At 38.3% G+C, this 13395-nt stretch overlaps 1 protein-coding gene across 3 annotated transcripts in view; it reads left to right on the plus strand.

Annotated features, from left to right (window-relative positions):
* The window catches only part of TP53BP2 (tumor protein p53 binding protein 2), a 68016-nt gene that overhangs the window by 28192 nt on the left and 26429 nt on the right, over nt 1–13395 (plus strand). For all 3 annotated transcript variants that reach the window (XM_009186687.3, XM_031655465.1, XM_021926887.2), the window contains 3 exons: nt 3867–3980; nt 7515–7597; nt 11049–11150. In XM_009186687.3, coding sequence (XP_009184951.3) covers nt 3867–3980; nt 7515–7597; nt 11049–11150 — 299 coding nt within the window. The remainder of the gene's footprint in view (nt 1–3866; nt 3981–7514; nt 7598–11048; nt 11151–13395) is intronic.

The following is a 13395-nucleotide window of genomic DNA, read 5'->3' on the forward strand; positions in this document are numbered from 1 at the left end:
GCATACATATCAGTATTCTCCAATTTACTATTTTACCTTACAACATAGCTTGTAGATCTTTTCTTTTCAGATTAGTATGTGTAAATCTATATCTTTTTTTTTTTTTTTGAGACGGAGTCTTACTCTGTTGCCCAGGCTGGGGTGCAGTGGCACCGTCTCGGCTCACTGCCACCTCTGCCTTCCAGGTTCAAGCGATTCTACTGCCTCAGCCCCCTGAGTAGCTGTAACTACAGGCGCCCATCACCACACCCAGCTACTTTTTATATTTTTAGTAGAGATGGAGTTTCACCATGTTGGCCAGGCTGGTCTTGAACTCCTGACCTCAAGTGATACACCAGCCTCAGCCTCCCAAAGTGCTGGGATTATAGACATGAGCCACCGCGTTATTTTTAAATTATCACATAATTTCCCCCAGTATGCATAAACTACAGTTGAGCTAACAATTGCTTTATTTACAAACATTTAAATTAATTATCTTGTTTTAATAAGTGCTGAGTAAAAATCCTTTTAGGAACCTCTTCTGATCCTATGCAAGCATTTCTCTAAAGGGTGGATGCCAAAAATGGAATTCTTTGGTTAAAAGTTCATAACATTTTTTTAATTTTCAAAAAAAATTTTTTCTTCTTCTTCATTCCCCTCCCCCTCCTCCTCCCCATCCTCCTCTCCATCTCCCTCCTCCTCATGCAGTAACCGATGTGAAATATTTTATTTTTTTATTGAGATAAGGTCTTGCTGTGTTGCCCAGGCTGGAGTGCAGTGTGGTGCAGTCTTGGCTTGCTGCAGCCTTGACCTCCTAGGCTTAAGTGATCCTCTCACCTCAGCCTCCTGAGTAGTTGGTACTACAGGAATGTGCCACCACACCCAGCTAATTTTTCTATTTTTTGTAAAGATGGAGTTTTGCTATGTTGCATAGGCTGGTCTGAAACTCCTGGGTTTAAGTGATCCTCCAGCCTCAGCCTTCTAAAGTGTTGGGATTACAGGCGTGAGCCACTGTGCCTGGCCAGGCCACACATTTTTTTTTCTTTTTTTAAAATTTTATTGTGTATATTTAAGGTATACAACATGATGTTATGGGATACTTATAGGTAGTAAACAGGTTACTGTCATGAACCAAATTAACATAAAGTTTTGCACATTTGAAAATGTAATATATATTGTCAAATTTTCTTCTGCAAAGGTTATATCAGTTCATATCTTTTCCAGTTATTTCTAGATGTATTCCTCATCAAGTTATAATATTTTAACTTTTACTAAACTGATAGCTGAAAACTTGACTTTTGTTTAAATTTGCATATTTCTGATTTCAAATGTGGTTGCCTGTTTTTTCATTTGTTCGTTGGCCGTTTGGCTTTTTGGTTTTTGAAATTTGTTTCTTTATATCCTTTGCTCATGTTTACTCTGGCTTTTTCCCTTCCCTCTTGATTTGAAGGCATTTAAAAACCATTCAGGATCTCAGGCCTATCTATATGTGTGTTATTAAAAAAAAAATTTCTTATTCCAAAGCTGTAACTTAATTCTCTAAGTGTTAAGCCTTTGTTCTCCTCTCTTGTCTTCCTCTTCTTTCCTTTTCCATTTTCTCACTACCCACTTGTGCATTTGCTTAGTGGATATTTCTCGGATGCCTGTTATGTGCTAGGGACTGCACTTGATGGAGAGGGATAGAGAGATGAAAGTTACCTTTAGGTATCTTCCAGGGCACAAAGAGAAACAAGTATCCACAGACATTTATAATACAATGTGATAGTTGCAGTAATAGATGTGTTTCATCTGCAGGAAAAAAGGGTGCTGGGGGGCGGATGATGCATAATAGGAATGGCTTGTTCAGAGTCATATAGGCAGGAATGCCAAGGAGATACAGTCGTGTGTCACTTAATGATGGTGATATGTGCTGAGAAATTTGTCATTAGGTGATTTTGTTGTTGTGTGAATATCATAGAGTGTACTTACACAAATCTAGATGGTATATAGCCTACTACACACCTAGGCTATATGGTATATAGCCTAACACTCCTAGGCTACAAACCTGTACAACATGTTACTGTCTTGAATACTGTAGGCAGTTATAACACAGTGGTATTTGTGTATCTAAACATGTTTAAACATAGGGAAAGGTACAGTAAAAATATGGCCTTACAATCTTATGGGACCACTGTCAACATGCAGTGCATGACCGTAGGTGTGGTTGGCACACAGGTGTTAGTAGGGAGCTTTGAGAGCCTTTGAAGTGTCTGTTTCAGTTTATGCAGGCCTATGCCTGATCTTTTGCCATCACAGGCCCATCGGGATGTCAGCCTGGAGCTTATAAGAAAGCCCATATCCTTCTGGGGCAGTCCGAAGTGGACTGCAAGCTACTATACTTCCTTTGAGTTGTCTTTTTGCTCCTGAAACCTGGAGATTTTACTTGTTTTGATTACAGCTTGTGTGTGTCTATTTTGTAGGGGTGGGTGGAAGCTCTACTCAGAATTTCTTTTGGAGGGTTTCTCTCTAACTATGGTGTATCCTTTTTAGGGGGTCTTAGAATGTGTGTGGTTTATAAAAGGGGATAATCTGTGTCAACTCTCAGTATGTTATGTGACTGGAAGTAGAACCAGAACCGCACTTTGTTGCAGCCAAGCAGGTTAAGTTCAGGGTTGGTTCACCAAATTGGCTGCTTGAATTGAATTGAATGCTTGCCTGCTCTGTTCTCTCCCATGTTTATTTAAGGTGTTGATTACTAATAAATGTGTTGAGTTTTCTTAGGGTATTTCAACATTCTTATATTTAAAAATTATGTTGACATTACTGGCGTTTCGTTGATTTTAAGCAGTTGCTACCTCAAACAGTATGTCTTGTTTTTATATCCAGATCCCTTGAGATTGGAAGATTTTTTTTAGGACAGCTTGAGATATATTGTTTCTCTTGAAGGCTTCTATTTTTACTGCGTATTTAGGTGTGCCCTTCTTTTTTTTTTTCCAGAAAAATTCTGACACTGGTATTCTCACTGGAAGAAGGGCAAATATAGATACATTTTACAGCAGTAAATAGACTTTTATTTGGAAATGGATAGGTCTGATTTTTTTTAACATTGTTTGTAAAATTATAATTTAAAAATAGCCTGTATTGAAAACTACAATTAAAAAAAAAAGACTAGGCTATTTAGAAAGTTGCTTTTTAAATTTTTTGTATATTCAGAGAATCATGAACATTAGTGTTAGAAGGGACTGTCTGATCTAATATAGATTTTACAGAAACTTTTGGAACTACAGAAGTTAAATGGCCAGGCGCGGTGGCTTATGCCTAAAATCCCAGCACTTTGGGAGGCCGAGACGGGTGGATCACGAGGTCAGGAGATCGAGACCATCCTGGCTAACACGGCGAAACCCTGTCTCTACTAAAAATACAAAAAAAATTAGCCGGGCGTAGTGGCCTGTAGTCCCAGCTGCTCAGGAGGCTGAGGCAGGAGAATGGCGTGAACCCGGGAGGCGGAGCTTGCAGTGAGCCGAGATCACGCCACCGCACTCCAGCCTGGGCGACTGAGCAAGACTCTGTCTCAAAAAAGAATAAAAGGGAAAAAAAAAAAAAAAAAGAAGTTAAATGGCACGCCTGTGGCCAGCATGGAGCCCACTGGATTAGACTACTGAGCTCCCGACAGCTGACAGAGATGCATTGCCCTTTCTAGTATTCCACCCTGGCTTGACTCTGGTCGTGTGTGTGGAAAATCTGTGTTACTTCATTTTCTAAGACGTGTTTTAATAAAAAAAATTTACCTGAGATACTAAGCATTTGCTGTATCCATAATGTATAATTTGCATGAAGGATAGATGGTGAATGATATGTTTATCTTTCTTTTACCTGAAAATAATGTGGTTTCTACTCATTTGCTTTAGAACGTCCAGTTGCGGATAATGAGCGAATGTTTGATATTCTTCAGCGATTTGGAAGTCAGAGGAACGAAGCTCGCTTCTTCCTTCGTCATGAACACCCCCCTGGCAGGGACATTGGTAGGTAGTGCTCTGTGAATTGTGACAGATATTTAAGCTTTTATTTTGTGCTGGTGGCACATGATGAGAAGCCAGGTAATTTGAGAGGTGAAGTAGAGGTTAGGAAATGTAAACAGTGGAAATAGGATGAAGAGAAGTTTGACTATAGTTTTTTAATGCGCATGGGAAGGAGTCATTAGAGTAGGGGTTTGAAACTCTAAGAAAGAGAATACTTGTTAGTCAGGGTCCCTGATTAGGTCCTTCTGCAGCCCTGAGGCAGAAAGTCCTCTTAGACAAGAGGAAGGATCCCTCTTCCATAATAACAGGACAGAAATAAAACTGTGGCAGATGTGGCTAAATTTGTGCATTTTGTGGGAGTAAGTTGAGGGATTTCTCATCTAAAAACATTTGTTTTCTCTGAGGTAGGAGTGATGATGGAGGTGGGTGGGAGGTTTGAGCTGTTTTGGAGATTAGGAGAGAAGGCTTACTAGGGAAGCCAGGCTGCTGGGAACCGTTGAGGCCAGTTGAGATTAGAGACCATGAGACCATATGTGATTTTTCTCCAGTGGTGTTGTCTACAGCCCAGGTGGGTTGTAAGAAGAGAAGAAACCAAAGGTATCTAGACAAATTCTTTCTAGGCAATTGTCTAGGAAACCCAAGGTTTCTAGACAAATTCAATGGAAGGTCAGTGGGGATACCTCAGCTGGGTGGGGAAGAAGTGAAGACAGGAGGGACTTTGGGGAAACAGTAGACAGAGTTAAGAGGCTGCGAGTCTCAGAAGAAAGAACAGGTGTCATGAGAGGAAATGAGTGAGACAGGCAGATTGAAAGGAAATAGTGTTCAAAAAACAGAAGGTTTGAATTAAAAATTTCAGAGGTAGAGGGCTTCTAGTGTTGTGGTCCCAGGTGGGGCCCTGAAATGAACCTGAATTAGAGTGGAGACGAGAAAACTAGAACTGAGAGGCTAGCATTTGGGCAGTAATGTCATCCAGAATGAAGGCAGGACTTGGAGGTGGAGAGAACAAGGGAGTCAACTGGTCACATTGCTAGTGACCAGGATTGTGACCAGAGTTTATAGATGACTGTAAGGGGAGGGTGGAGGAGAGTGTGGGTGGGAAGCAGCAGTAGACACTGGGGACACAGCCATCCCTGTGACCCAGCAGTCTGGTAGGATGTGGGAGAACGAGCAGGATTATTGGACATTATAAAAGCTCAGTTTTGGCTGAGCGTGGTGGTTCATGCCTGTAATCCCAGCACTTCGGAAGGCTGAGGTGGGAGAATCACGAGGTCAGGGGATCTAGACAGACCATGCTGGCCAGCATTGTGAAACCTCGTCTCTACTAAAAATAAAATTAGCTGGACGTGGGACCTGTGATCCCAGCTACTCAGGACGCTGAGGCGGGAGAATCGCTTGAATCAGAGAGTTGGAGGTTGCAGTGAGCCGAGATGGCACCACTGCACTCCAGCCTGGCGACAGAGCAAGACTCGTCTCAAACAACAACAACAACAACAAAACCAAAATTAGCTGGGCACCTGTAATCCCAGCTACTTGGGAGGCTGAAGTAGAAGAATCACTTGAACCTGGGAGGCGGAGGTTGCAGTGAGCCGAGATCACACCGTTTGCACTCTAGCCTGGGCAACAAAGCAAGACTCTGTCTCCAAAAAAAAAAAAAAAGCTCAGTTTCATTAACTAACTGTTGCATTAACACCTGTGTCTATATGGTACCTGACCATTGGGAATGATTAAATTTAGAGTATGGGTTAGCTGAGGGGCAGAATTGACTTAGTTTGGCCCCTTCTACCCTACAGATGAGAAATACTGATACTTAGGGGTTAAGTGACTTGTCAGAGGCCACACACCTAGAGGCAGAGCCAGGAGTGGAACCTGAATCACCTCAGCCAAGCTGCCTGGTTGCCTTTTGGTATCACTGGTGTCTTTAATTTTGTTTTAAGTAAACATGTATTTTTTCCGTAGGCTTTTTTTTTTTTTTTGTAGTTTTATATTGGCATTTGTATCTTATTTTTATTTTGTTCTCTATCTACATTGCATGCACTCTTTTCTAATTAGTTGAATTTTACCCATTCATCTACCTGTTCAAATATCTTGCTGTCTAGTACTGGATAAATTATTGAATAGTCTCTCAATAGTGCAATATGCAGTTTCAGTGTCTGTAATGTGAGAATTATAATCTGAAGATAAAGGAGCTGTTTTCACATTGTCACAAAACACCAGTGCCACATAGTGTTGAAATTGGGATAAAACAGGATTGTTTTTCAGTCTCCTTTATTAAGGTGTTAACTTACTCTTTTTGGTCTAGACCTCTCGATTAAGGATTACGAGACTGTCACCATATTCTTTTTCCAATTCAATTAGGACCAGTGACCCAGAATGTATATGAAATTATGTTTAAGGCTCTTGCTTCTTACTTTAATTAGGTAAATGGTTATACAAAGGAGGAGCTAGTTAAGTGCTCTTTCTTTAAGACAGCAAAGAAAGCAATTATTCTGAAATTATAGAAGTTTTTTTTTTTTCTTACAGAAATATTGTGGCAGATTACCTGAGCTATTTTGTCAGATAATTGAGCTGCATTTTAAAAATAAAAGCTGATTGTATTAGAATTAGGTGTAAGTGTGATACTTGGCTCTGAGTAGACATGTTTATTTATTTGTTTATTAGCAATGGGAATTTGTGCTAAGATTCCTGACAGTTATAATAGATATTTTACTTAAGTTTCTTGGGAGGTAATTTGATAATTTTTTTAATTTCTAGAAAGTACAGGTATGAGCTTAATTTAATGTATTTTTAAAATTCTCTGTTGGTATTTTTGCTTCTTATAATGTATTAGTTTAAATTAAGATGTTTCTTTTTATGATACATTAAGTGGTACTGAAAGACCCATGTATTTTGACTTTAAAAATTCTTTTTAGCCAAAAAAGCAGAATATATAGTGTTTCTGGATAGTTCCTTCACAAACTTAAACAAATATTTTGCTTAAATAAATGTAGAAGTACTTCATAGTACTTACAAATTACCACAAAATGTTTGCAGTAAACCAAATAATTAAGATACTACTTGTTCCATTTTTAAGTGCTTTCTTCTCATAATAATTTAAAAATATTGTTAGTGAGTACAAGGATGCATTGATGTAATTTTCAACTATTTCAGTAAAGCTTTTCTTGATTTAACTACTGAGTAGCTAAATAGATGACTAGGAAGAGCAACTATCAGCAAATGGTATGAATTACTCATAGTCAGAAGTACATTAAGTCTGTTAAGTTTTCCTCCTTTGGTATGTGAGTCAGACAGGTTTCCTAATGACTAGGTGGCATGTGATACTTAGTAGTGCGAAGTATTCACTGTTCCATGAAATTAATTTTGCAAAACACACTGAGTTATGAGACCTTAAGTCCATTGCTATTAGAAAGTATTTTGTTTTAAGGATATATTCAACTTAAAATATCAGACAGCAGTAATGACAGAACTTGGAAATGAACTGGTTCTTAAAATATCTGTCAACTCTAGTGTTAATGCATAATTTTTGGATTTTGTCCTTAGTGAGTGGACCAAGATCTCAGGATCCAAGTTTAAAAAGAAATGGTGTAAAAGTTCCTGGTGAATATCGAAGAAAGGAGAATGGTGTAAGTTGTTTTAATCCATACTATATATACCACAGTCTATGTATTTTTTAACTTGAGATCTTATTCATTATTGCTATGTTATTCAGTGGGCTAAGGATGGCCCCTTTTTAAAGGTTATTTTAAATTTGTTTTATAGAAACTTAATTTTAATGATCTCTTTATGGCTGACTATTGGAAGAAATTGTATGTTTAATGTGACACAAATTCAGAACAAAATAAAAGCTGAGCAAGTTTGAGGAAGTATTTCTTATTTGGTGATTTTATTTGTTGCTATCATCGCTTTATTAAAAATGGAAAATCGGCCGGGTGCCGTGGCTCACGCCTGTAATCCCAGCACTTTGGGAGGCTGAGGTGGGTGAATCACCTGAAGTCAGGAGTTCGAGACCAGCCCGACCAACATGGAGAAACTCCATCTCTACTAAAAATACAAAATTAGCCAGGTGTGGTGGTACATGCCTGTAATCCCAGCTATCAGGAGGCTGAGGCAGGAGAATCTCTTGAACCCGGGATGCAGAGATTGCGGTGAGCCTAGGTTGCACCATCGCACTCCGGCCTGGGCAACAAGAGTGAAACTGTCTCAGAAAAAAAAAGGAAAATTATATATTTATACTCTTGCTATTGCATGTGAATTTGAGCATGCATCTTTGGTATATTTGGAAGACATTTCTTTTCAGAGGTCACTATTTTTAGTGCCATTAGGGATTAGCTAAATTACCTTTTTCCAATCATCAGTACATTTATAGTAGAATTCAGATGATCTTAAGTACCATTTGCTCTTACTATGTCTTCATATTCTTCTTTTTCTTTTCTTTGACTTATTTTTATTTTTATTTTATTTTACTGTTTTCTGGGACCAAGTCACATTCTATCGCCCAGGCTGGAGTGCAGTGGCATGGTCTCGGCTCACTGCAAACTCTGACTTCTGGGTTCATGCCATTCTTCTGCCTCAGCCTCCCAAGTAGCTGGGATTACAGGTGTGTGCCACCACACCCAGCTAATTTTTGTATTTTTAATAGAGATGGGGTTTCACCATGTTGGCCAGACTGGTCTTGAACTCCTGACCTCAAGTGATCCACCCACCTCTGCCTCCCAAAGTGCTGGGATTACAGACATGAGCCATGGCACCCAGTCTTTTCTTTGATTTAATAATTATCTTACAATGATGAAAGGATGATATGCAAATGATAAAAATGATCTTAGCCATTGCTTTAGTGCATATGGACACAATATATCTCCTCCTCCACCAATTAGAGGCTGAGGCAGGAGGATCACTTGGAGCCAGAAGTTTGAGACTAGCCTGGGCAACAAAGCGACGACTGTGTCTCTATTAAAGAGATAAATTGTATCTTTATATATGTATTTTTAAAAAGCTGCCAAATGTTTCCAAAGTGATCATATTATTTTACATGCCCACCAGAGTTTTACTGTTTCCACATCCTTGCCAACATTTGGTATGGTCAGTTTTTTTAATTTTAGCCATTAAAATATATGTGTAGTGGTATTGCATTGTGGTTTTAATTTGTATTTCTCTAATGACTAATGATTTTGGACATCTTTTCATGTGCTTATTTGCTCCCTGTGTTTCTTCTTTGGTGAAATTATTTGTTCAAATCTTTTGCCCAGTTTTTTGCTCTCTTACTGAGTTTGAGAGTTCTAATAGTCTGGATTCAGTTTTTTTTTTTTTTTAATGGAGCATACTTTTAGTGTTGTATCTAAGAACTCTTTGCCTAACCCAGGGTCACAGAGATTTTTTTTTTCTTTGTTTTCTTTTAGAAGTTTTGTAGTTTTCAGTTTTACCTTTAAATCTATGATCCCTATTGAGTTAACATTTGCATATGGTGTGAGAATCAAAGTTCATTTTTTTTTTTTTTTTTTTGAGACAGAGTCTTACTCTGTCGCCTAGGCTGGAGTGCAGTGGTGCGATCTCGGCTCACTGCAAGCTCCACCTCCCAGATTCAAGTGATTCTCCTGCCTCAACCTCCTGAGTAGCTGTGATTATAGGTGCCCGCCACCACGCCCAGCTAATTTTTGTATTTTTAGTAGATATAGGGTTTCACCATATTGGTCAGGCTGGTCTTGAACTCCTGACCTCAGGTGATCCACCCGCCTTGGCCTCCCAAAGTTCTAGGATTACAGGCGTGAGCCACTGTGCCCGGCCCTAAAGTTTATCTTTTTAATATGAATATCTAATTGTATAAGCAGTATGTATTGGAAAGATTATTCTTTTTCCATTCAGTTGCTTTTGCACCTTTGTCTAAAATCAGTTGCCTCATGTATGGGGCTATTTTTGTACTCGCTATTCTGTTTCATTGATCTGCTTGTCTATTTTGACGTCAATACCACATGATTGGTCACTGGAACTTTTATAAGTCTTGAAGTCAGATAATGTAAGTTTTACAACTTTATTCTTCTCAGAGTTGTTTTGGCTATTCTAGATGCTTATTACTTCCATATGAATTTTAGAATCAACATCAATTTTTACAAAAATGCCTGTTTGTATTTCAGTTGAGATTTTGTTGAATCTGTAGATCAGTTTAAGAAGAATTGCTGTCTTGACAGTATTGAGCCTCCAATTCATGGACATGGTGTAACTCTCCATTTATTTGGATTTTCTTTCAGCAATTTTTGAGATTTTGGTATATACATCTTACATATTTATTAAATTTATCCCTAAGTATTTCATATTTTTGATACTATAAATGGTATTTAAAATTTTTAAATTTATAATTGTTTCTAATATATTGAAATGTACTTGACTTTTGCATATTTGATTTTTTTTTTTTTTATCCTGCGGTCTTGCTATGTAACCTATTTATCTGGTAGTTTTTTTTGGAGATTCCATAGTATTTTCTTCATAGATGATTATATTGTCTATGAAGGCAGTTGAACTTCTTTCTTACCAATCTGGATGCTGTTTATTTGTCTTTCTTGTTTATTGCATTGGCTAGAACCTCTAGGACAATGTAGAATAGATGTTGTGAGAGTGGATGTCCTTGCTTTGTTTCTGTTGACCCAATGTGTCTTGAATTTTTTAGTGCTATTGTATTTTTAAATGATATTCCAGTGACTAAATTCTAGGTTTGCTGCCAGTGCCTCAATACCATGTTTAATATGATCAAATATATGATCTTCTGTTGTAATATAAATTATAGAACAAGGTAATTCTGAATTGTTCCATTTATGTCCCTGACTGTTGAAACTATTTAATTTTAAACTTACAACTTAAAATAAAAGATTATTGTGTATTAGTATGTTTTATATCTTAAAAAGTCAATGTGATGAGTATTAATGTAAGAATTAATGGTCTGCTTAATATTATGAAAGAAAAATCACTAAATAATTTTATCGTAGTTGGTTCAGATGAAGCTTTTATATAGACTTTTGAGGGTAGAAACTCTGTGATAGTTTTATAGTAAGTTGGGATTGTGTTTATTTGTGTTTTTACTTGTAGGTTAATAGTCCTAGGATGGATCTGACTCTTGCTGAACTTCAGGAAATGGCATCTCGCCAGCAGCAACAGATTGAAGCCCAGCAACAATTGCTGGCAACTAAGGTAGTATCTTCTTTTTTTTTTGGAGATGAAGTCTCACTCTGTCACCTAGGCTGGAGTGCAGTGGCACGATCTCCGCTCACTGCAACCTCCACCTCCTGAGTTCAAGTGATTCTACTGTCTCAGCCTCCCAAGTAGCTGGGATTACCGGCAAATGCCACCACACCTGGCTAAATTTTGTATTTTTTGTAGAGATGGGGTTTCACCGTGTTGGCCAGGCTGGTCTCAAACTGCTGACCTCAGGTGATCTGCCACTTTGGCCTCCCAAAGTGTTGGGATTACAGGCGTGAGCCATCGGGCCTGGCTGGTAGTATCTTCTTTTAAAAGACCTAACAGGCCACTATTGTTAATGGATGTGTAAGGCTATTTATGTTCTACCCCCATTAAGCCAGTTACCTCACAGATATGAGGTGACATTGTCAACCCAAAAGCCACCTGCTGTTTGGTGCTCTCTTGGTGCTCTCTTTAAGTCCTTACTACAGCATTTTGTAGAAATCCTTGTATCATCCTAATTGTTCAAGATCTTCCTGACTCCTGATTCTGATCAACATTAACTATGCTATGCTGGTTATCAGTCAGACAGGAAAGGTGGAAAGAGCCCTTCATCTTTGCTCCTAGGAACTACTGTGGGCCACAGCAAGAGGAATATTAAAGTTCTAACATGGCATGGTTAATCTTGGATCAGAATAATCTAATACTGTCCCCTTCTGGAGCTTGGAACCAATAATGGGCTGCTTGCCTTTTTTTGGGGAACATTCTTTATCCACAAACTAATGCTAGTCCTGGCCTTGAACAAGGAAAATATAAGAAGCCACTCCGTTACCATCAGAACTGCTGCTTCTCCTGCCAGCCATAGGTTTCCAATCTGACCCAAAAGCCAACAGACCTTTCTCTGTAAAGGGCTACATAGTAAATATTTTGGGCTTTGCAAGGTTTGCTGCCTCTGTTGCAACTACTCAACTCTGCTGTTATAAGCTGTCATGGATAATAGGTAAACAGATAGTGTGGCTATGTCCCAATAAAACTTTACTTACAAAAACAAGATAGCAAGCTGGATTTGGCCTGCAAGCTATAGTTTGTCAACCCCTGGTCTTAACACCTAGGATCCACAACTGACCAGTCCTTTAGTGATTATAAGGCCACTGAAGCAGGGGTAGACACTTGTTGGTTTGTCATGGGCAAAGTTACCCAATAGGGCTTTGAAATAATGGCCAGGAATTCTTCAAGGCAGTTCTCAATACGCAGTGTGGACTTCCATTTCATACTTTCTAGGGTTCCTGTGTATCCATTTCTGTTTGTAATACCAGACCCTAGTTTTTCCAAAATCATATATATCATTGCTTCTCAAACTTTAAGATACATACGAATCTCCTAGGGTTTGTGTTGAAAATGCCTATTCTGATTCAGTAGGTATGAGTTGAGATTTGAGCTTCTGCATTTCTCACAAGCTTCCAGGTGATGCTCATGCACATTACATTGAGTGGTAAGGATATATAGTCAAATAAAAAGGTTGGTTGTTGAAGAATAAATCTCTAACCTTTTTAGTCTTCAAGGACTAAAAAACAAGTGCTTGTGGGTTTTTTTTTTTTTTTTTCTTTTGTTATAGGTTCTCACTGTGTTGCCCAGGCTGGACTTGAATTCCTGGGTTCAAGTAATCCTCCTGCGTTAGCCAGGGTTTTTGTTTTGATTATTTCCATGTTACTTATATGTTTTTGGCATATTAATCTAAGAACTAGTTTACCTGTGATTATAAATTGTGTGGCTCTGTTACTCAGTTTTAGTTAAAATTTTTAATGTAATAAATACAAAATTTCTGCTATAACAAAAGTACCTTGGGGCAGGGGAAAGAAACAGTTTCAGATTCCATAATTGCAGCTTTCTAAAGGTGTTAAATATTTCTTTAGCTCTTTTCAGTGACCATTTATTGAGAATATACTACATAAAATACCATTCAAAGACATTTACATTTCACATTTCATTTAATCTTCACCGTAGTAACATTGGTAGTTACTATTGATCATCCCCGTTTTATAGATGAAGAAACATAGACTTGCATACTTGGTGAGGTTATGCAGTTTGTTCAAGGTCTCATAGCTAATAAGTGGCAGAGCTTGGGTTCGAATCTAAATGTACTCCAAATCTTATACATTTAAATACTTTCTTATAATGCTTCCCATTTCTACACGAGCTGCCTTTTAAAATTGTTGCAACAGTTTATGAAAACTAGTTCAAGAATCGCTGCATCCTT

This window comes from Papio anubis, chromosome 1 (genome assembly GCF_008728515.1).
Source record: "Papio anubis isolate 15944 chromosome 1, Panubis1.0, whole genome shotgun sequence".
NCBI lineage: Eukaryota > Metazoa > Chordata > Mammalia > Primates > Cercopithecidae > Papio > Papio anubis.